This window comes from Mus caroli, chromosome 14, assembly GCF_900094665.2.
Source record: "Mus caroli chromosome 14, CAROLI_EIJ_v1.1, whole genome shotgun sequence".
Lineage (NCBI taxonomy): Eukaryota > Metazoa > Chordata > Mammalia > Rodentia > Muridae > Mus > Mus caroli.
This window is the reverse complement of record NC_034583.1, coordinates 40,868,640-40,890,490: the sequence shown is the minus strand read 5'-3', so window position 1 is coordinate 40,890,490 and position 21,851 is coordinate 40,868,640. Positions and strand designations below refer to the sequence as shown.

Below are 21,851 nucleotides of genomic sequence, written 5' to 3'. Positions count from 1 at the left end.
ATAGATAATCCCTTTAAAGAAAAGACAGTGTTTTGAAGATTGAATTCCAAGAATTATAGAATAGTCCTGATAGTATCAACAGAAGTGTAATGCTTAAAGATTTGTTAAATACTAGTAGTATTGTTTTATATTTATTCAAGGGTATATATTGGATTTGAACAGTAAATTGCATGTCAGGATAGGTCTGGAATTTTAAAGTTTTTTTTTCCTAAATATTAATAAGTATAACATAAAAGTACCTATTTAAAAAGTAGAAATTCTGTTTTATATAGAAACAGTTGGCTATAGTAAGGCCAGTTCTTCAGATTACTTCTGATTATACCTGTTGGGTCATGTGCTCCAAACAAAATACAAGTATCTTAACCAATTGTTGGCCTGTTGTTTTGTTTTGAAAATATTGTTTTAATACAGTATATTCTGATTATGGTTTTTCTTCCTCCAACTCCTTCCAGATCATCCCCATTCCCCCAGCCACTAAGTCCACGCCTTTTCTTTCTCACTCATTATGATATCAGCAGGCATCTAAAATGATTATAATAAATAAAATAATAATAATTGTTATTTTATTATTGATTTTATTATTTTTATTTACTAATTTAATAATTATTTTATCTAATAGTAATGGCTTATTATTATTATCATTATTATTATACAAAATAAAAGCAAGCAAGCCACAATAAGACAAAACAAACAGGGAAATGAGTCAAAGAAAAAGCTGAAAAAACATAGATGCAGAAAACACACATTCACACATATAGAAATCTCATAAAAATAGAAAACTGGGGGCTGGTGAGATGGCTCAGTGGGTAAGAGCACCCGACTGCTCTTCTGAAGGTCCAGAGTTCAAATCCCAGCAACCACATGGTGGCTCACAACCATCCGTAACGAGATCTGGCGCCCTCTTCTGGAGTGTCTGAAGACAGCTACAGTGTACTTACATATAATAAATAAATAAATCTTAAAAAAAAAAAAGAAAACTGTAACCATAATATATACACAAAGGACCTATTAGATTAAAAAACAAAAGGCCCTTACAAAGCATTATGAGACAAAGAACCTTTCAAATGCTTTTGAGTTCATTTGTCTTGGACATTTCTGCTGAACATGGGGACTGGCCTTAAGAATGGTGTGTATATCCAGTGAGACTTATTTAGAGAAAGGTAATTTTTCATTTGCAAGTAATTGTCAATTGGACATAGCTTTTTGGTAGGATGTGGCCTGTGTTCACTCCTCTCTCAACACAGGGAACCCATCAGGCCCAGATGTGGGCCTTGTATGTGCTATCGTAGTTTCTATGGGTTCACATGTGGGTCAGACCTATGCTAGAAGGCCTGTTTCCTCTGGCTCCTAAGATCTTTCTGCCTCTCCTTCAGGGTTCCTTGGGGGAGGGAAATGATGGGAACACTCATTTAGGATAGTTATCCAAGGTCTTTCACTCTCCTCGGTGTCCCGTTTGTGGGTATTAGTTGTCATCTAGTGTAGGGGAAAACATCCGTGCATGATGGCTGAGTGAGATGCTGATCAATGGATTTACCAGAACATCATTAGGCACCATTTCATTGCTATGATCCTTTTGAAGCTCAGGATGATAATTTAGAATCTTTGAAAGAAGTATCTATATTTAGATTGACTGATTTTTAAAAAAAAACAAAACTGGCTTTATACTTATTTGAATATTTGCTCTTTAAACTTTAAAATTTTTAAGTTACCCTCAACTAATCACATAGCTTTTGATGTTACTGTTGTCTGTTAAACTCTTCAGGTTTTAGTTGAAAGAAAATAGCCTTTCCATTGTTAATATCTTTCTTGGTTACTAAATGGTCTGTAATTGGAGACCCACAGTGTGTAAGTTAGTTTCTCTCCTTTGCTTCACTCTCATTTGTACCCTGGTTTCTGTTGTTTTTATCTGGTGTAATCTATATGTTATTCTGCTTTTCCCGATTTGTCTCTTGGTTACTGTTTAACAGTGAAGAAGAGTCCTCGTGTTTTGACTTGGAATTGTTACAGCTGCCATTGTTAAGAATGCATTTGTGGGGTTGTGAGAGTTGCCTTAGTGGTGAATAAGTTTGTGGCACATAGTTTGTCTTGTAGAAGACAAAGTTCTGTTCCCAGCATCTACAGGAGTGGCTGACAACTGTTCATATTTCCAGTTCCGAGAAGTCCAATACCCTTTTCTGACTTCTGTGGGCACCAAGCATACATGTAGTACATATACATTTGTGCAGAAAAAGGCCATACACATAAAATTAAGTAAATAAATAAAATTTTAATTCATATGTGACCTTAGATCGAAAATTATCAAGTGAATTTCTAGCTATCTCAGTTTCAGGATTTTTGCCAGCCATTTTCCCAATAGAAAGAAAAGGGAAATCACCCACATAGCTCTAGGGAGATTTGACTGTAGGAGGAATTAGAAGTAGATGAAATGCCAAGCACATCATATTACTTTTTTCTTCTTGTCTCTGTGTGTGTGTGTGTGTGTGTCCCTCCCTTATTCTTACAACATACATTAAACAAAGTTTTCAGTCTTGTAGGGATATTATCATTTTTGCTTTTTAAAAAATCTGTTTTATATTTATTTCTTTCTTTACATGTATATATGTATGTATGTATGTATCTTTCTTTTCCTTCCTTAAGACAAGTTCTCCTGTAGTGCAGGCTGTCTATACTATATGACTTTGAATTTCTGATCTCCCTTCATCTCTTAGGTGCTGGGTACAGGTGTGCATCACCACACTGGGTTTTATAGGATGCTGGGGGTAGAATCAGGGCTTTTGCCTACTAAACAAATGCTCTACAGATTGAGCTACACCTTACTCTTACATAGTCTCTTAGTGCTTTGTTTGTGTATAAGACCTGATAAATATTGTAAATTGTTTTAAACTGCTTGAATGCAAACTGTTTATGAGGTGTTATTTTGGTACCTTTTTGTTGATGCATATTTTAAGTGATATTGTAATCTAGAGGGCTATATATACTTTAAACAATTCTTACCAAACAATTAGCACTGAGGATTCAATTAAAACACCTTTTAAAGAACCAAAGTATGATCCTTCTACTACTACATCAAGCACACTTTCTGAAAGGAGTAAGAGCAGCTAGAACCCTGATGAAAGCAGAGCTGGATATTAGCTGTGTTCTGAAAAGGATGCTGATGAGGGAAAATGATGGGCATCACTAGTCACACTGCATGGCATGGAGGATAGTGAGTCTGGAGGATACCTGTACTCACGTGTCAGGGTGACATTGAGTGACCTGCTGAGTCGTCAGACAGGGATAGATCTGAAGCAGGAATATCACTGTGCACTGTCACATGGACTAAGCAAGAGCAAGCCCTGCCGCTATCCCTTGCCAGGGTTAACATAAGCACTTAGAGAAGTCTGTACTAATATTCTTAGTCCTTCTTTTATGGTTCTTAGACTCTTATTTTTGTGTATAAGAGTATGATTCATCACAAAGAATTATTGTACCAAAATAAAGTACTAAATTGCAATTTAAAGGAAGAAGTAGCCCCTATATGACTTCCTGTATTGTTTCATAAATAAACATAAATGTCTATACTTAAAGAATTTTAGAAACCTTGCCTAAGTTTCTTTGTTCAACTTGAAAGTATATACACATTTCTATACTATATTTCACTCAAGACATCATATTAAACTGCTGTCTTTGCTTTTTTGTGCATGTGTTCTAAGTTTATATGGTTAGTAACCATTTTGTTATCATTTTATTCATTCAGCTTAATATATGCAGCAGTATAGTCTATTCTGTTTGATTTCATAAACTTAGTAGAAACTTACACTTTACTTTTGACAAACAAGGAGTTTTAATTTGTTCAGAGTGAAATTAAACTGCAGATTTTGCTGAGAAGAATAATGGTATCAAATTTTTTAAAAGAAAGAAAAACCACAATATTTTAAGTACCAAAAGGATACATACTTGGGTTTTGAGTTGTTATGGTATTACCCACAAAGTTTTAAAGGAAAGTGTTTGGGCCTGGTGCTATGACTGTATGTAAGGAGGTATTAATCTTTCCAGCTATACTCTTAAATTTTGAAATGTAAGAGGTTTTGTTTTATTGTTCCTTTTACTTGTTTTTAATAGATAAAGGAAGCAGCAGACGTCATTCAAAAACTGCATCTGATTGCCCAGGAGTTACCTTTCGATAGGCAAGTTTATATCTCAAGACCTTACTTGTAAATACAATTTATGGGATAAAATTGTATTTTTCCTGCTCATTGAGGCAACAAGAATTTATTGAGCACCTCATTTGTACAAGATACAATGTAATGTAATGATAAACCTAGAAGCAGATACATGTCTTTGGTTTTTGAAAAACAAAATTGATGGAGATCTTTTAAATTGACAAAGTAAAGATGTTGCTTTTCCTGCTTGGAACTTTAAGAACCTGGCTGTACTTGGCTATTCAACTCTGTTTTTGTTTTTCCTATTACTAGACTAGGGCTAAATTAAAGGGTTCTGATCATCTTTGAAAAGCTTATGAAAGCTATATAGTTTTGTCAAAAAATTAGGATGTGTACAGATTGTTGTATATAATTGTATGGAGTTTTAGACTACTCATAGAACCTATCCTAGAGAATTTAAGTTAAGAATGCCCTTTTAAATGCAAGGTCCTGGGGCTATCACTAACTAGATTTTACCCTAAAATAAACTGTCCACTGAGAAAGAAATGCTTTTCATGATGTCATCTAGTTATGGAATGCTGAACTCCTTTAATGAAATCTCAAAAGAAGCAGTTCCTTCAGGCGATAGTCTGAAAGAAAGCCAACTTTCTGCATAACAGAACATGGTTTTCTGTTGATATGTAAAGGTCTTCAGATATAGTTACAATGTGAATATATGTTGTTATACTTAAAGCTTGACCTTATTTTCCTAGCATATAGTTAACCATCTCCCATATATTTATTTTACTCCCAACCCTATCATAACAGATGAGCAGTAATAGTATTTTAGTCACCCAAGAGTTGGACCATTACTTAAATAAAGTATCTGGGTCAAGATTAGGTGGATGTTAATAATTGGCTGTATTCTCTATCCTGCCTTACATTCTGTTTTTTCCTACTAGACTGTTAACATTTGTGCCTCTGTTTATCTGTTTATCCTCTTTATTCTCTGTGTGTAGGGGGTAGGGGGTTAGAGAATGTGTGTGTGCGTGTGTGTGTGTGTGTGTGTGTGTGTGTGTGTGTGTCTCGGGGTGGTCAAAAAAGTTGTGAATACTGGTGAATGAATCCAGACTCTGACACGTTAGGCATGCCTCTGTGCCAAGCCTTAGAGTTATGTGAGTGTGTGTGTGTGTATATATGTATCTTAATCGGATCTAATGTGTTCACATAGATCATTGTAGCATTTCTGTTGTCTACTTTGACTCTTATAATGTTTTTGTGCAGCACTATAAAAGTATATTTTTTTCTCACCTTCTTTTAGCATCTCCTGTCCTCAAATGATGAATTATATAGGATCTTTCAAAATCACTTTCTTTTGATGCTTAATATTAGAAATGTTTTAGTGTATATTATGGTTTTCAGTTTATAAAAATTGATGGAATAACCATCATATTTCAACCATAATTCATAGGCTCATCACTGAATTCTCTTGTGGTCTCTTTCATTTTTCTAGTTTTAGAATAATTTATTTCTGGTTTTTATCATTTGTGACTACTGAATTATCATATATGGTCTTTTTCTTTCTTTTTTTTTTTCCAAGACAGAGTTTCTCTGTGTAGCCTTGGCTGTCCTGGAACTCACTCTGTAGACCAGGATGGCCTCGAACTCAGAAATCCACCTGCCTCTGCCTCCCAAGTGCTGGGATCAAAGGCGTGTGCCACCACTGCCTGGCATATTTGGTCATTTTTAAAATGACTTAAAAGTTTATGTTGTGATTATTCTTCAGAGTAGCCAAGTGAATTTAAAACAAGTAAGGACAAAATCGAGCATTGAGATTGGCTGGGTATTTAGTGCCTCAAGTGGAACTCTTTCTTTAACAAAGGAATTGGTTATTCCATGTAAATTTCCTAAATAAGAAATAGCAATTTCATTTGAACTGTCTAATTTCAGTACCTAGCATGTTTCCTTTCAGTATTCTCGTCCACAGCTTTATCTTTCCTTTTATAGTGACATTTTACTTTTATGATAATTTTATATTTAAGAAAAGTTAGAAAGATAATACAGAGTCCACATACTTCACCGCCCCCAGTTTCCCCCTGCTTTGTATTGTCTTACATTATGTTATCTTTGCCACAACCTCATCATTGACTTTCTGTTTTTCAGGTTTTCAGAAGTAAAATCCAAAATTGCAAGTAAGTGCAGTCTATTTCTTTAGTAGTTTTTTTTTTTAAAGATTTATTTATTTTATGTATATGGATACACTGTAGTTGAACAACTGGTTGTGAGCCTTCATGTGATTGTTGGGAATTGAAATTTTAGGACTTCTGCTTGCTCCAGTCAATCAATTCCACTTGCTTTGGCCCAAAGATTTATTTATTATTATATCTAAGTACACTGTCGCTGTCTTCAGACACACCAGAAGAGGGGAGTCAGATCTCATTACGGGTGGTTGTGAGCCATGTACTTGCTGGAATTGAACTCAGGTCCTTCAGAAGAGCAGTCAGAGCTCTTAACCGCTGAGCCACCTCGCCAACCCAGTACTCTTTTAAAAAAGAAAAAAAACTTGTACTTTTTTTTTTTTTAAACAGCTGATGAGGAAGCGGGGGGCAATACCAATTAATTCTCCCCGTCCTAGAGTTTGCGTCCTTTCCCTCAAAATACCCAACCTCTGCTCTGTTCTTCTAGGACCGTGTGTGTGTGTGTGTGTGTGTGTGTGTGTGTGTCTTTCTATATTTTAAATAATCGGGAATAGGTACCTTTAGACTTTATATTTAGTTTAAGTATGTATTTTTAGAGATTATGTTCAGTTATATATCTCTGAAAAAGGATTTTTGTTTTATTGTGGAGACAGGAGCATTTAATTCTTATTTAGCTATTTGACTCCTTACATGTTTATAGTTTATAATTTCGGGTTTGTTTTCATGAGACAGGGTCTCACTATATATCTCTGGCTATCCTGGAACACACTATATAAGTAAACCTAAACCAGGCTGGCCTGTAACTCACAGAGATCTGTCTGCCTCCTGAGTGCTGTGGGATTATGTCAGTCTTTGGATTGTGTTTTAAGCTATATCCATGCTTCTGGTAAAAAAAATAATCACTGTAATTTTACTAAGCTTCACCCATGTTAACTGTTTGGCAAGCCATTTCACAGAAAGCCAACCACATATGTCTTAGAACAAGGACATGTAAAGATATTTGGATTCCCTAAGAATATTTGTAATCACTATAAATTAATACAAGGTTCAAATAGTAAATAAGAACTATAATAGACTTGAGAATATGGTATTAAATCAAAGGCTACATACTATCATAGGATAAAATTTGATGGTGAATCAGCTGTTATTCACAGTAGAAGTACCTGACTTCTAGTAAAAGCTTTTATAGTTCTTATTCCTTTCCAAAGCTTGAGATTAAAGATTAAAGTTTTTTTTCCTATATTTTGTCATCAGAATTGACATCTCCTTTTTCTTTCATTTAAATATGTAGTCACCTTTTGGTTTATGTAATAATTATAAATGGCTGTTATATTCTGAAGAGTTTATCAGCTCTTACTAGTTTATAAGTTTTTGTGTCTTGAAATACAGATTTGTGTACATTAGTATATTGTATGAGCTAAAGTCACTGTTTATAATCTCATGTTTTTGTAATTCTTCCAAAAGAAGATAGACCCATAACCACTATAAATTTTTATAATCTTTGTAGACTTAGATAGCTGCAGATAAGCTGTCTACTTAGATTGTCTTGATGCAGTTGGATGCTTTTCTTTTTAGGTAAATACCATGACTTAGAATGCCAGCTGATTCAGGAGTTTACAAGTGCCCAAAGAAGAGGGGAGGTCTCCCGGATGAGGGAGGTGGCTGCAGTCCTCCTTCATTTTAAGGTAAATGGTAAGATTTTTAACTTAAGATCAGCTTCGAGGTTCTGAAGATTTCATATGCTATGTCCCTCAATTTCCCTTATTATTGTATAAGTATATAACAGAGTAACTTTATTGATGTTGTTAAATGTTATTTAATATTTAATTTTATGGTGCTCTTAATGTTATATTAAGAAATTTAAAATAGTTCAGGAAAGAAAATAATGTCATCAGCCTTCTTGCTTTTTAATGTATCGTTTTCAGTCAGAAATACTTGTAAGTAGAAAGAAAACCTGACTGTAAATATCTGTTGGAAGATAAGGAGGGAAGACTAGATGCACTGTGAGTAGGAATCTGGGATATCTTGGGTGCGGAAGACAGATACGTGGATTATGGAGCTGTCTTCCTGGAATCTACACTGGAAAGAAAAATCTCACTGAAAATTCCTTTTAATTTAATCATGGAAAATAGGACAAGATACATATATTAAGTTGCTGGATTGTTCTCTAGCATTTATTTTATTTATGTCTAATGGTTGTTGTTCATCCACTGGGATACAAGGCATAGTTTAACTACATATATAGCACTTTTGTTGTGATTCTTATTATAGTAGAAACAGACAATGATAACATTGTTTCTTCTTTATAGGGTTATTCCCATTGTATTGATGTTTATATAAAGCAGTGCCAGGAGGTAATTTTACAGTATACTTTATTACACTTTATTTTATACTAATTTGTATTTTGAAGCCATTTAAAAATAACACATTGGCAATGTAAAATAACTCTGTTGTTTAGGGTGCTTACTTGAGAAATGACATATTTGAAGATGCAGCAATACTCTGTCAGCGAGTGAACAAGCAAGTTGGAGATATCTTTAGTAATCCAGAAGCAGTACTGGCTAAGCTTATTCAGAATGTGTTTGAAATCAAACTACAGGTAACTTTAAACACTAATGAATTAAATAGTTTTTAGGGCTGTGTTTGTGTTTGTGTGTGTGTGTGTTCCTACAAGATTTTTTAATTTTATATTTATTATTTTAAATTTTTTTGTTTGTTTTGTGTGTATTCATACATGAGGAATGCAGGCACCCACAGAAACCAGATGTGTTAGATCCCCTTGGAGCTGATTGTGAGCCACCTGATGTGGGTGCCAGGAACTGGCTCTGCAGCCCTCTACAACTCCATGCCACATGTATTCTCTCACCCTCTCAGTTTCTCACCTCCCCTAAGGTCTCTTCCCCCTCTATCTTCTTGCTAGTGTTATGACTTACATACAACATACTCATGTAATCTTATCTCTAGGCTTCACAGACAAGAAAGATTGTGCTATTTGTGCTTTGACATTTGGTTTATTTGTTTAACATAATGATCCTGAGAAATTAATACAATTTAATATTTGCTTAACCAAATGTTTTCTCTTTCAGAGTTTTGTGAAGGATCAGTTAGAAGAATGTAGGAAATCGGATGCTGAGCAGTATCTTAAAAGTCTCTATGATCTGTATACAAGGTATATTATTATCTCATTACTTTTTTATTACCTTTTTGGAGACAGAATCTCACTGTACCTAGCTAGCCTGAAGCACACTGTGTAGATCAGGCTGACTAGAAACTCCCTGAGGTTCACCGCTTGCATAGCATACCTTCTGAAGTACATTTCAGATTTTTCTCTATCTTCTTTAAATTAAAATAGAAAATGGAAAGTATTTAAGTATTTTGTCAGATAATAGTGTGCCTTTTAGTATTAAATGCATCCTTGAATAGACTGGAGTTGAATGCAAGCAGAATTTTTATTGAACTAACAAAAGACCTTGCGTAAACTGACTTCAGAATTTTGTTTCTAATTTCTGAGCTAGTTTTTGTACGAGTTTTGTTGGTGGAGTTTACTTTTAAGAATTAGGACAGTTATTTCTGAGTTTGAGGACAGCCTGGTCTACAAAGTGAGTTCCAGGACAGCCAGGGCTATACAGAGAAACCCTGTCTTGAAAAAAACAAACAAACAAACAAACAAAAAAAGAATTAAGACAGTTACATTTATCTGCAGCCACTTTGTTTTGGGAGAAAGTTCCCCTTAATAACAGCATCAATACTGTCTCAGCATCCTCAAGCATCCACACTGACAAAGACAGAAATGATGAACACACAGTAGAATTTGTCATACCCTTTGGGTACCTTGTAGATGAAGACTTTAGAGTGTACATTAGGCTGCTCTCCACTCTTGCCATTTCTACATTGTTTCACTGTCTTTTTTCCTAGGTCATTTCTACCACTTAATGACAGTTTTACAGACTATATATAATGTTATTTGTAATTTTCATATATAACTTTGTAAGCTGTTTTCTATATCCTAAGTAATCTCCCAATATTTAAAAAATGATGGTTTGATATAAACCATTAAAGTACCTTTATAAATATATATGATCTTTAATGTTATTGTTGTATCTAAAATATACATCTTTTTCTCTCTGTTTTCTATGAAAAGAACCACCGGTCTTTCCAGCAAATTGATGGAGTTTAACTTAGGTACTGATAAACAGACTTTCTTGTCTAAGCTTATCAAATCCATTTTCATTTCCTATCTGGAGAACTATATTGAAGTGGAGATTGGATATTTGAAAAGCAGAAGTGCTATGATCCTACAGCGCTATTATGATTCAAAAAACCACCAAAAGAGATCCATTGGCACAGGAGGGTAGGTTTCTAAAAATTCAGTTTGGGCAAACTTAGTACATATTAGCTGTCATTAAGATTTCCTGTGAATAGCTCTTCATATTATATGTGCTATTGGCCAAAACCCTTTCTTGGATCACATGCTGAAATGGCCCAAAAACATGATTAAAATGTAAATTAAATACTTCTCAATCAAAATAATATAGAGAGTACTTGTAATATAAGGAATTGTGTGGTTTCCGTTACTTCACTGAGTAAGTTATGCCAAGTTATTAACTAAGATTTCCATCATTTGTATTGAAACCGTGAAGAAAGAGGAGCTACTTTACACTTTAGGCAGCCCTGAATTGAGCTGTTTTGTGTTTTTGTTTTTGTCATTTATACATAAAACTATTAAATTATGTTTTAAAGTCTCATAATTTGCTTATAAGAAGAAAAGAGTTTGCTGTAAAGTTGGTGACATTTAGTTGTCCAGATTGTCTCCCGATTGGGACCCAGTAGATTCTAGGAGGAGGACTGGCCTCTGTGGTGCCTTGTGGAAAGTAGAGTCCACACTTGCACACCCAGGCCTTTCTTGTTATGATTAGAGGGTACAATAATATTTGTTTATTTGTATTATTGTAAGATCTTAATGGCATTGAAAGTCTTAAGTTGGTGACATGGCTCAGCTGGTAAAACTACTTCCTGTGAGGCTTTATAATCCAAATTCCATTCCCAGAATCCACGGTAGGAGAATAGACTCTGAAAAGGTGCCCTCTGACCCTTGTGTACCTGCATGCATGCATACATATCTAATAAACTATAAAAAGTTCCTGAGTTCTTATGCCAAATCAAAATTTTTTATTTCAAAAAGCTAAAACCTAAAGAGTAATCATAAGACTTAAAAAAGGAGTTCATAGCAAAAGTAGTTTAACCAAGAGATACCTACATAGTAAATGTTCCAAGTGATCCTTAGTCACTAAGAAAAGCTCAGGTATAGTTAATAAATGTAGTTTAATAGAGTGAAGGCATGAGCAATGTGAGCATTGGGAGCAGGGAGCAGGGAGCAGGAAGAAGGATCTATAGGGTTTACTGACTGCCAGCCTTGCTCCAGGGGCAATGAAAGACCCTGACTAACAAATGGTGGTGAAGAATGACCAAGCAAGATTCCTGACATCATCATCTGGCTTACATGCACCCAGACATACTTGTGCACATACTCAGCAAAGATGAGAACTCCAAATTTACCCTTTTTTGATCAAAGTCATTTAAAAGCTAATACTTGTAATTAGAATTTCAGTCTCTTGGTTATTGGTTCATTTTGGGTTTTGGCTTTTTCTTTTTTGTTGATGTATGCTAAGGCTGAGAGAATTTGCAGTTAAAAATCTAAATGTAGTAACCACTTTTTTCATTTGTTTTTATGGTGTACTAGTATTCAAGATTTGAAAGAAAGGATTAGACAACGTACCAACTTACCACTGGGGCCAAGTATTGATACACATGGGGAAACTTTCCTATCTCAAGAAGTGGTAGTTAATCTTTTACAAGAAACCAAACAAGCCTTTGAAAGATGTCATAGGGTAAGAATAATAAATTAATTTTAAGATATAGTTGTATAATTCAAGTTTTACTTCATTTATGGAAAAAATTAGGACCAACTAATTTTTAATATAGATTTTTAATTAATACGGTTTATACAAATTGCATATACTTATAGGTACCATATGAAGTTTTGATAAAATTATATAAGTAATGTTCTAATCAGGATGAGTATATGTATTCTCAAACATTCATCGTTTCTTTGTGGTAAAAACATTTAAAACCTAAAAGGACTTGTAGCATTTAAAAGTCTATAGAACATTGTTAATCTGTTGTCATCCTACTGGAACAGTAAACCACCATAGTCATTTCTCTTCCCTAATTAACAGTACTGTTCTGCAGCCTTTCCTCATTCTCTCAGTCTCTTCCCAGTCCTTCCTGAGCCTCTACTGACCGTGTTCTACTGACCATGAAATTCTCTTCTTTAGATTTGGCATATGAGCAAGATCATGCAGTATTTGTTGTTCTGAGACTCGCTTATCTCACTTAACATGTCTTCCAGTTCCTTCCCCATTGTGCAAACAAAAGGATTTTAATGGCTTTTCATGGCTGAAAACTGTTCCTTTATGTGTGTATATACCATATTTTCTTTATCCACTATTTAATGGATTCTTAAATTGATTCTGTCTTTTGACTATTGTGAATATTGTTGCAATAAAATTGGAATGCAGAGCCCTCTTTAAACAAGTAAATTTCTTTTCCTTTTTTGTATTCCAAGTAGCGGGACTATTGGGTCCCACTTTTTAACTTTTTTTTGTTTTGTTTTGGTTTTTTTTGTTTGTTTTTTTGAGACAGGGTTTCTCTGTGTAGCCTTGGCTGTCCTGGAACTCACTCTGTAGACCAGGCTGGCCTCAAACTCACAAATCTGCCTGCCTCTTAACTTTTTTTTTTTTTTTTTAAAGATTTATTTATTTATGTTATTTATATGAGTACACTGTAGCTGTCTTCAAACACACCAGTAGAGGGCATCGGATCCCATTACAGAGGGTTGGTGAGTCACCATGTGGTTGCTAAGAATTGAACTCAGGACCTGTGGAAGAGCAGTCAATGCTCTTAACCACTGAGTCATCTCTCCAGCCCCTCTTTTTAACTTTTTGAGGAACCTCTCTCTACACCATTTTTCACAACAGCTGTTTACATTCCCACCAGCAGTGTAAAAATGTTCTCTTTTTTCCATATCCCCACCAGCATGTTACCTTTTGTCTTTTTGCCTTCCTAACTGAAGTAAAATGGTTGTTTTCACTGTGTTAGTGCCTTATATATTCTTCATATGAACCTATGATTATTAGATTTTATAATTGTACATATTTTCTCCTTATTCTGTAAGTTTTCTTTCATTCTTTGCTGTTTCCTGTACTGTGTAGAAGCTTTATAGTTTAGTGTAATCTTGTCTGCTTTTACTTTTGTTTCCTTTGCTTTGGGGGGTTTCAGTCAAGAAGCTTTTATCCATTCCAATGTTATAAAGCATTTTCACTATCTTTTTTTGTATTTTCATAATTTTAGTGGTTATATTTAAGACTTTAATTTGAGTTCGTTTTTGTCTGAGATTAGTGATAGTAGGTACCTGCATACTTTCTCTAATTTGTCTTAACATTTTTGTCAGATCAAAAAGAAACTTCCTGTGGCCAAACCTGGGGCAACACCAATCTATGTATATAATGTAACTCTTTAGTGGGTAGCTTGATAATGTGTCCATTTAGCCACATAGAAGCAGTAGGTTCACCATTAGGGTCTGTTACCTTGGCCATGGCCTTTGACCAAGTTCACAGTACTAGGCCTGAACTCACTCATGTGGAACAAGCTTCAGATCCCATTAAAACCTAGTTGATTGCTTCCATAACTGCCATGCACGCTGTTCTGCCAGCTTAGTACTCATTCCTGATCAGTTTAGGTTTTTTGCTCCTTTATGGTAAGGTATGTGTCCTGGAATTGACCCATTTCTTCTAGAAAAATCGTTGACATATCTTTATTCATGATAATCTGTAATCCTTTGCATTTTTATAGTTTTCATTATAATGTATACTTTTTCATCTTTGATTTACTTAATATAGAAATTTTTGTTTTTCCTTTTTCTGAAAGGGTCTTACTCTGTAGCCCCGGTTGGCCTGGAATTCACTATGTCCCTATGTTGACCAAGCTGGCCTGGAATCGATAAAGAGCCTCTGCTTCCAGAGTGTTGGGATTAACACTGTTCATGATCATACCTAGCTCTTAGTCTATTTGTTTTAGTTGTTCGTCTATTTATTTTGAGATTATAATGTAATTACATTATTCTCCATCCCCTTTCTTCACCTTTCTTTACTCTTTTAAATTTATAGCCTCTTTTTATTATTGTTATATTCTTAAATTCATGACTACAACCTTCTCAGTCTGTATAATGTTACTTGTATGTGTGTTTTCATAACCAAATTGACATGCTGTTCCTTGGGGAAAGTTGTTTCCCTGTCCTCAGCACTCCTTAGTTGCCTGTAGTCCTTTGTATAGGGCTGAAGCCTCCAGTTCTCCCCCTATCCCATGTTAGCATATCTTTTGTTGTCCTTGTTCAGCTCATGTGTTGTTGGTGGACTTATGAATGTAGCTTCTGACATTTCTAGGAGACATACTCTCATAGCAAACTTGAAATCTGAAAATCAAAAGTAGTAATAACTAAATGTGAAATGGTACATTTTTAAAAGTCCATGTTCCTCTTGCTCTTGTAATCTTTTTCTCCTCTTCCATAACCATCCCTGAGCCTAAGGTGCAGTAATTGTGTTGTAGCTGTATTTGCTGAGATTTAAGTCTGCTTTTAAAAACATAGTTATTTGTCTCTGTAAACTTCTTGCCAGAACTGCTTCATCCACAAGATACTGGTTATTTCCATTATCATGTATATCAAGAAAAAATTCCTTCTTTATTGATTTTTGCTGATGTAGTTGTTTAATTTCCATGCATTTATATAATTTCCAAAGATTTTTCTAATTACTAATTTAGTTTATTTAGGAAAATACTCAACTTTTAAGAATTTATTCAAATTTGTTTTATGTCTCCTATCATCTATAATGAAAAATGTTCCATTTGCTGTTGAGAATATATATGCCCCTCTAAGGGACCTTATTGTATTGGAACATATCTTTCCCTTTAAACTTGTTAATGTTTGCATATTTGATTGTTCTAATATTAGGTAATTTTAGTTGTTAGTTCCTTTTGTTGAATTAGTTCTATCATTATATAATGACTTATCTTTGTCACTTTTTAGCTTTTATTTGATTTAAATGATTCCTGCTTTTCATTTGGATTTCAATTCTATAATATCCTCTCCTTTTCTTTCTATAGTATACAGTTGTCTTTAGAGGTGAAATGGGTCTTTTGTTTATATAAGTAGTATATAGTTGAGTCCTTGATTCTACTCAGCCACGAAGAGAATTTAGTCCATTTACATTTAGTATAATCATTGATTGGTAAGATTTTACTACTGCCAATTTTTTTGCTTGTTTGTTATTTTTGTTTTGTTTTCTTTGCCTTTTTTTTTTAGTTTCTTTCTCCCTTTTACAGTTTTTCTTTGTAATTAAATGATTTTTATCTACTAGTGTATATTAATAGATCTATATTTTATAGTTATGATGTTATTCAAACAACTTTCAATTATAACAAGCTGTTTTAAACAATTTAACTACTATAGGATAGGAGCAAAAAAAGAAAGAATAATAAAAACTTTTCTACTGCATTCCAATTCTCTCTACATTTTCAATTTTTTAATGTCCCGTTTCACTTTTAGTGTAGTTATTACTCTTGTATTTTAGATTTTATGAAAGTGTTATACTTTTTTTAATGTACTATGTTTATAGTATTAAAGCTTTCTGGAATTTATTTGTAGTGTCAGTTCTTCTCAGGGAGTTTAGTACCTTTAGATGTTTTCATCTAGTTAGCATCTCATTTTTCTAGTTTGGCGAACTCCCTTTAAACATCTGTTTTGGGGTTGTTTTTTGTTTTGTTTGTAAGAGAAATGCAAGAGTGATAAATATTCTCAGCATTTGTCTGAAAATGTCTTGCCTCTGTTTCTAAAAGCTAGTTTTGCTGAGTACAGTATTCCTGTATTGGCAGGTTTTGGTTGTTGGGCTGCTTTTGTGTTCTTGTTTCTCCCTTCAATGTGTGGGTATCAAGTTTCTGCCACTCTGCAATTGAATGACAGAGTTTTGTTTTGGGTTGTGTTGTTTTGTTTTGTAAAAGACTGAGATACATACTACTGGAAGGGAACCGAAGAAGCCACAGTTTGCTTCTAAAGACAGATGCATACTCTCAATCTCGTTATCTGCTGTTGGTTCCTTTTTTGTTTTGTTTGTTTGTTTGTTTGTTGTTGTTTTGCTTTTAGAATCTTTTCTTTAACCTTTGAAATTTGGTTATGGCTCTTTGTAGTATAAATTCTCTATTCTTTTTTTTTTTTTCTTTTGAGACAGGGTTTCTCTGTGTAGCCCTGGCTGTCCTAGAACTCACTCTGTAGACCAGGCTGACCTCAGACTCAGAAATCCACCTGCCTCTGCCTCCCAAGTGCTGAGATTAAAGGCGTGCGCCACCTCTTACTTTCCTATCCTTGCATTGATCTATAGCCCAAGTATTAACTCTTTTAATGCTTTCCTACAGTTCTGTATGCTTTAGATATTCTGATTACTTTTTTCTTCTCCCTATCTGTTTTGGGGGGAGGGGTGGCTGATTCTTCAACTTCTTTCTGCTGTTTATATTTCGATTACTTTTTCATTCTATTTACTATTCTTTTAACTTCAGGATTTCTTTTTGTTTTTGTTTTTTTAAATTATTGCAACTTTCTTTGGCAAATTGCAGAATTATTTGCATATGTTTTCTTGTGGTTTCTAGAATTTCTTTAAACCATCTGCTTTTGAGTTTTCTATGGTTCTGGTGCCTTACTTTTGTTCATTATTGGGTTCCTGGGAACTCGGGATGCTTATTGACCTACAGCAGTGTCTACATGTTGAAAGATTAGGTGTTAATTACCAGTGTAGTAATTTGCCTTTGTCTATGTATATTCATTCTTCCAGAATAATCTGTTTATTATTTTCACTAAGACCATTGTCACTGTCCCTGTTTTAACACTAGATGGCACCCTAAATAGAGATTTTTTTTTTTTTTTAACCAACTCTCTGGTTCCCTACCTGTCATTTCAACAGTAGAGAGTGCCTCAAAGCCCAAGTCTGTCATAAGTCCATAATCATCCTTTAAAGCTGACATTGACAGGATAGCAGGAAAGACCTAGACATTAGGAGCTCCTTAGAAAGGTAGGCCATGCTGTTTATGCTTCTTTCTCCTGAGCCAGGGTGGGCGTATTAGTGATCCGAAAGCTGTTTCCACAGTTACTGGTCTGTGTTCAGCACTGCAGGGTTCTTTCTTAGCACTCCACAGCCTTGCTCTGGGAGGCCTGCTCCATACTTCCAAAGTAATAACTTGCATTCATCACTTTCTTCTCTCTCCAAATGAAGTTATCTGTGTTTGATGTCACAGCAATCATAATACTTGATCTTACCCAGAGTTCATAGTCTATCAAAATGAGTATAGTACAGGGATAAGACAAAGGCTTACACTGGTCTGCCCAGTGCTGTGGTCTGTTTGTAGCCTCTGACCTCTAAAGATCTGGAGGTGCTTATGCCTGGCCCACTCAGACTGTCATTTCTGCCTTGTACGCACAGTTATAAAGGCTCCAACTGTGGGCACTGGGCTCAAGAGAAGGCCTATTGGGTTGTGTCTCATATTAACTCTTACCATAGTAGGCCTGGCATTCAGTTCCAAGGAAAACTTGTATACTTAATTTCCTTTCCTCCTTTTAGCAGATAAAATCTTTGTACGAATTGTGTTGTTTAGGTCTATAGTAGCATGATAAAAACTCTTGGTTGCCATTACTGAACCTAAGTTGACCTGTACCTGAGACTTGTGGCTGAAGGACCTGACATTCATTATCTTAGACGTTTATTCAAGGACTCAGCTGCAGTTGGCAGTGGTGTGGACCTGAGCTCAAGTCTGTATTGTTGTAGGTTTCTGCTTAGCCAGTCCAGAGGCTCCATCTATAGAGACTGGCTTTCGGCAGTAGCGGTGAGGCTTTGCTTGGTACTGTACTTGATAGCATGTTCTGCTAACTAATCTAACCACTTGAAATGTTACATATTAACTTATCTAATCATCATAAAGACCTGGTGATGAATCTTACAGTTTTACGGTGGAGCACTACTAGAATCAAGTATTTAATTCCTCCATAAACTGAGGGAAATGTAGTTTGTTTATATGCATATATTATTTCTACATTTTGAATGCCAATCCATTAATATAAACATTAGTAGAAAATTTCAAAGAATATACACTGACTCTGCATTAGTTTCCATCAGCTGCTGGGTAAAGACTGTCTCCTGACACTCATGCTGGACTCCTGTCTGAAAGTCTAGCAGATTATCTTGAATAGTGTTAGGAGTGGACTCCCTCTGATGCCATGGGTCTCATCTTGTATTTCATGCAAGTCTAACAGCTTATTGGTTTCTAGGAGAGAAAAGTCTGGTTTTGATTGGAATGATAGTGAATCTATAATTCTATTTGGGAAGAACTGATACATATTTTTTATTATAAAATAAAAGATGACTTTTATTTTGTTCTTGTGTCCTGTTGCTCTGGCCAGGCTTCTAGTATAGTATGAAATAGGAGTACAGAGAACAAACACTCGTCTTTATACCTTTCCTTCAGGGTACAGCATGTAGTTTTTGATCTCTAAGTATGATGCTGACTATAGGTTTTTTTTTTTTTTTATAAATAATGCCTTTTAGTTTTAGCAAAGTCTTTTATACTAGTTTTTTTAAGTGTAGTATTAAGTTTAGATATTATTTGATCCTAGTACTTGGAAAGTGAGATCTTGAGTATAGCTTTCCCACATATGCAAAGTTTGATTGAAACCAGGTTTGGCCACAGGAGATGCTATATCACACAGTAAGCAAAGCAACAAAATAAAACAAAGGATTTCATGTTACAGTTTGGTATATGCTTTCTCTTTATTCTTTTGGGAGAATCATGCTAACTGATATTTCAGATGTTAAGGGTTGTTAAATTTAAAAGACAAAACAAAACTTTTTAAAAACTGCATTTATTTATAATTTGTGGGCATGCATTTTGGAGGTCAGAGGAAAACTTAAGGAAGTTGGTTCTCTCTATCTTCAAAGTAGGTCCAAGGAGTTAAATATTTTATCAGACTTGGCAGTGAGCTTGTTCAGCTCTGAGCAGTCTTGCTGGCCGATGTATGCTAAATTTTGTTACAAATATTTTGCAAAAGTGTCTATGAATACTGTTCGCCTTTGATGTCTTTGTCATGTTGTGGTGATGAAAATAATGCTATACCCACAGGATGGGAAGCAGAGTACGCATGTTCCCCTTTCAGTTGTTTGTGAGTGTAGACGATGGCCCTTCTGTCTTACATGTTTGCTGTAACTCACCAGGGAAGTGATTTGAGCATGTGGTTTTCTTTGTAAGGATTTTAAACTAAAAATTCAGCTTATTTATTATATACAGAAACGTTCAGGTAATCTAATTGTAAGTGAGCTTTGGCAGTTTTGTCTGTCTGTCTGTCTGTCTATTTGTCTGTCTTTCAGACAGGGTTTCACGATGTAGACCAGGCTGACCTCAACTCCCAAGATGCATCCACCTTCCTCCGCCTCCTAAGTGCTGGTGTTAAAGGTGTACACCACTCTGATCACCTAGTTTATATCTTTTAAAGACTTTCATATTTTACAGAAGTTGCACTTATTTGAATAAAGTTATGACACTTTCTTACTGTCTTACCAGTTTTTGTGGAAGCTATAGTAATAATTAGCTATTTTATCCCCAATATCAGAAATTTGTTTCACAGATTTTTTTCTGAACAAATGAAAAAAGATTTATTTATTTTATAAATGTGTACACTATTGTTATATGTGAGTACACTGTCACTGTCTTCAGACACACCAGATCAGGGCATTGGACCCCATTACAGATGGTTGTGAGTCACCACGTGGTTGCCGGAAATTGAACTCAGGACCTCCAGGAAGAACAGTCAGTGCTCTTAACCACTGAATCATCTCTCCAGCCCCCAAGGTGTATTGATTTTACCGAGAACCACTTTTTTGTTTCATTAGTCCCTCAACCCTTTGGGTTTCCCTGATTTTTGCTCTTTATTGTTTCCTTCCTTCAACTTGCTTAGGTGTTATTTGTCCCTTTCCTGGTTGTTTTTGTCTTGGTTTGGTCTTTAGGTAAAAGCTGAGTGTGCTGATCTTTTCCAGTGTGTGCATTTAACTACATTTCTCTCTTAAGTACTGTGTTAATTGAAAACTGAGTTGTTTAATATGTTTTAATTCATTTCAAAATATTCTTTAATTTCTCTTTGATTTTTTTTCTGGCCCTAATATGATAAAGAATTGTGTTATTTGGTTGCCAAACATTTGGAGACATACTAGATGCCTTCTGTTAATGATTTTGGATTTTATTCCATTGTAGTCAGTGGAAAAACTTTGCATCATAATGCCAATCCCTTTTAAATTTATTGAGATGATTTATATTATAAGATACAGCCTGATTAAGGTTTTCTATACATGAGAGAGTTGTATATTCACATTCTGTAAATGTCAGGCCTTATTCTTTGATATCTTCTATACTTTTTTTTTTAAATCAGTTTTCTGTTTATCTCTTCTATATGTTATGCATGGATTTGGGGATATAAGGAGGAGAAAGGTAAAAACTTAGGCTTGGTTTTTATAATTTATGATGAAGGTAACAGTATCTGTTGAACATCAAAAACAAAAGAAAAAGAATAGAGAGATTGGTAAGAATTAATGGTTGGAGTAGTGTTTAAGAAATCCTTACAAGTGGGAATGTATAATCACTGGGGTTTTAAAATGGTATATGAAATTCTTTATAAATGTACTTTAAACATCAGGCTTATATTGTTACATTAGAATTTAGTGTCCTTAATTTGAAACTTAAGAATCTTCATGCTCCAAAATAAAAAATTTTTGACCACTAGTACAGGACATTGGAAAGTTCTACTTATGGCCTTAAAGTTTAGTAAAAAATACTATATTAAGTTGTCCTTATGCTATTTGTATAAGGTGTTCATAAAACATAAATAAACTTTATTATTAAACTTGACCTCATTATAAATTTGTAAATATTTCAAAATCCAAGAAGTCCAACAGTATTACCTTGAAAGTTGGAGTAATACTGTAAGTAGTTTTGGCAGAGACAGAAAGCAGTTCATAAATTATATAGAACACAGTTAATACTTTTTAAGAAGCGTTCACTTTTCTCAGCATAACTGCTAACATTTCTTTAAATAGTCTAATGGTAGCAACACCAAAGTAAAAAGTGTGAGCTTGGTGTAAATTAAGTTTGCAATTTTCCTATTTTATTTCAGCCTTAAGATTAAGGAGAAATGCTGTTAATGTTAGTTTATCTAATATGAGGATATTACGACTTGGTGAAATTGAATAACCTTCTAAAGACTTACTCCACCAGGATATGATAAGTTAAATTTGATCTTGTTATATTTTTATTACTATGTATATTAATTGATTTCATAGCCTAATTCCACAAGTATGTTTTGTTTTGTTTTGTTTTGTTTTGTTTAGAGTTT

At 34.5% G+C, this 21,851-nt stretch overlaps 1 protein-coding gene across 1 annotated transcript in view; it reads left to right on the top strand.

Moving 5' to 3' along the window:
• The window catches only part of Exoc5 (exocyst complex component 5), a 53,083-nt gene that overhangs the window by 19,400 nt on the left and 11,832 nt on the right, over positions 1–21,851 (top strand). The window contains exons 5-12 of the mRNA XM_021181304.2: positions 4,102–4,166; positions 6,285–6,313; positions 7,895–8,004; positions 8,629–8,673; positions 8,778–8,918; positions 9,406–9,488; positions 10,461–10,670; positions 12,060–12,207. Coding sequence (XP_021036963.1) covers positions 4,102–4,166; positions 6,285–6,313; positions 7,895–8,004; positions 8,629–8,673; positions 8,778–8,918; positions 9,406–9,488; positions 10,461–10,670; positions 12,060–12,207 — 831 coding nt within the window. The remainder of the gene's footprint in view (positions 1–4,101; positions 4,167–6,284; positions 6,314–7,894; positions 8,005–8,628; positions 8,674–8,777; positions 8,919–9,405; positions 9,489–10,460; positions 10,671–12,059; positions 12,208–21,851) is intronic.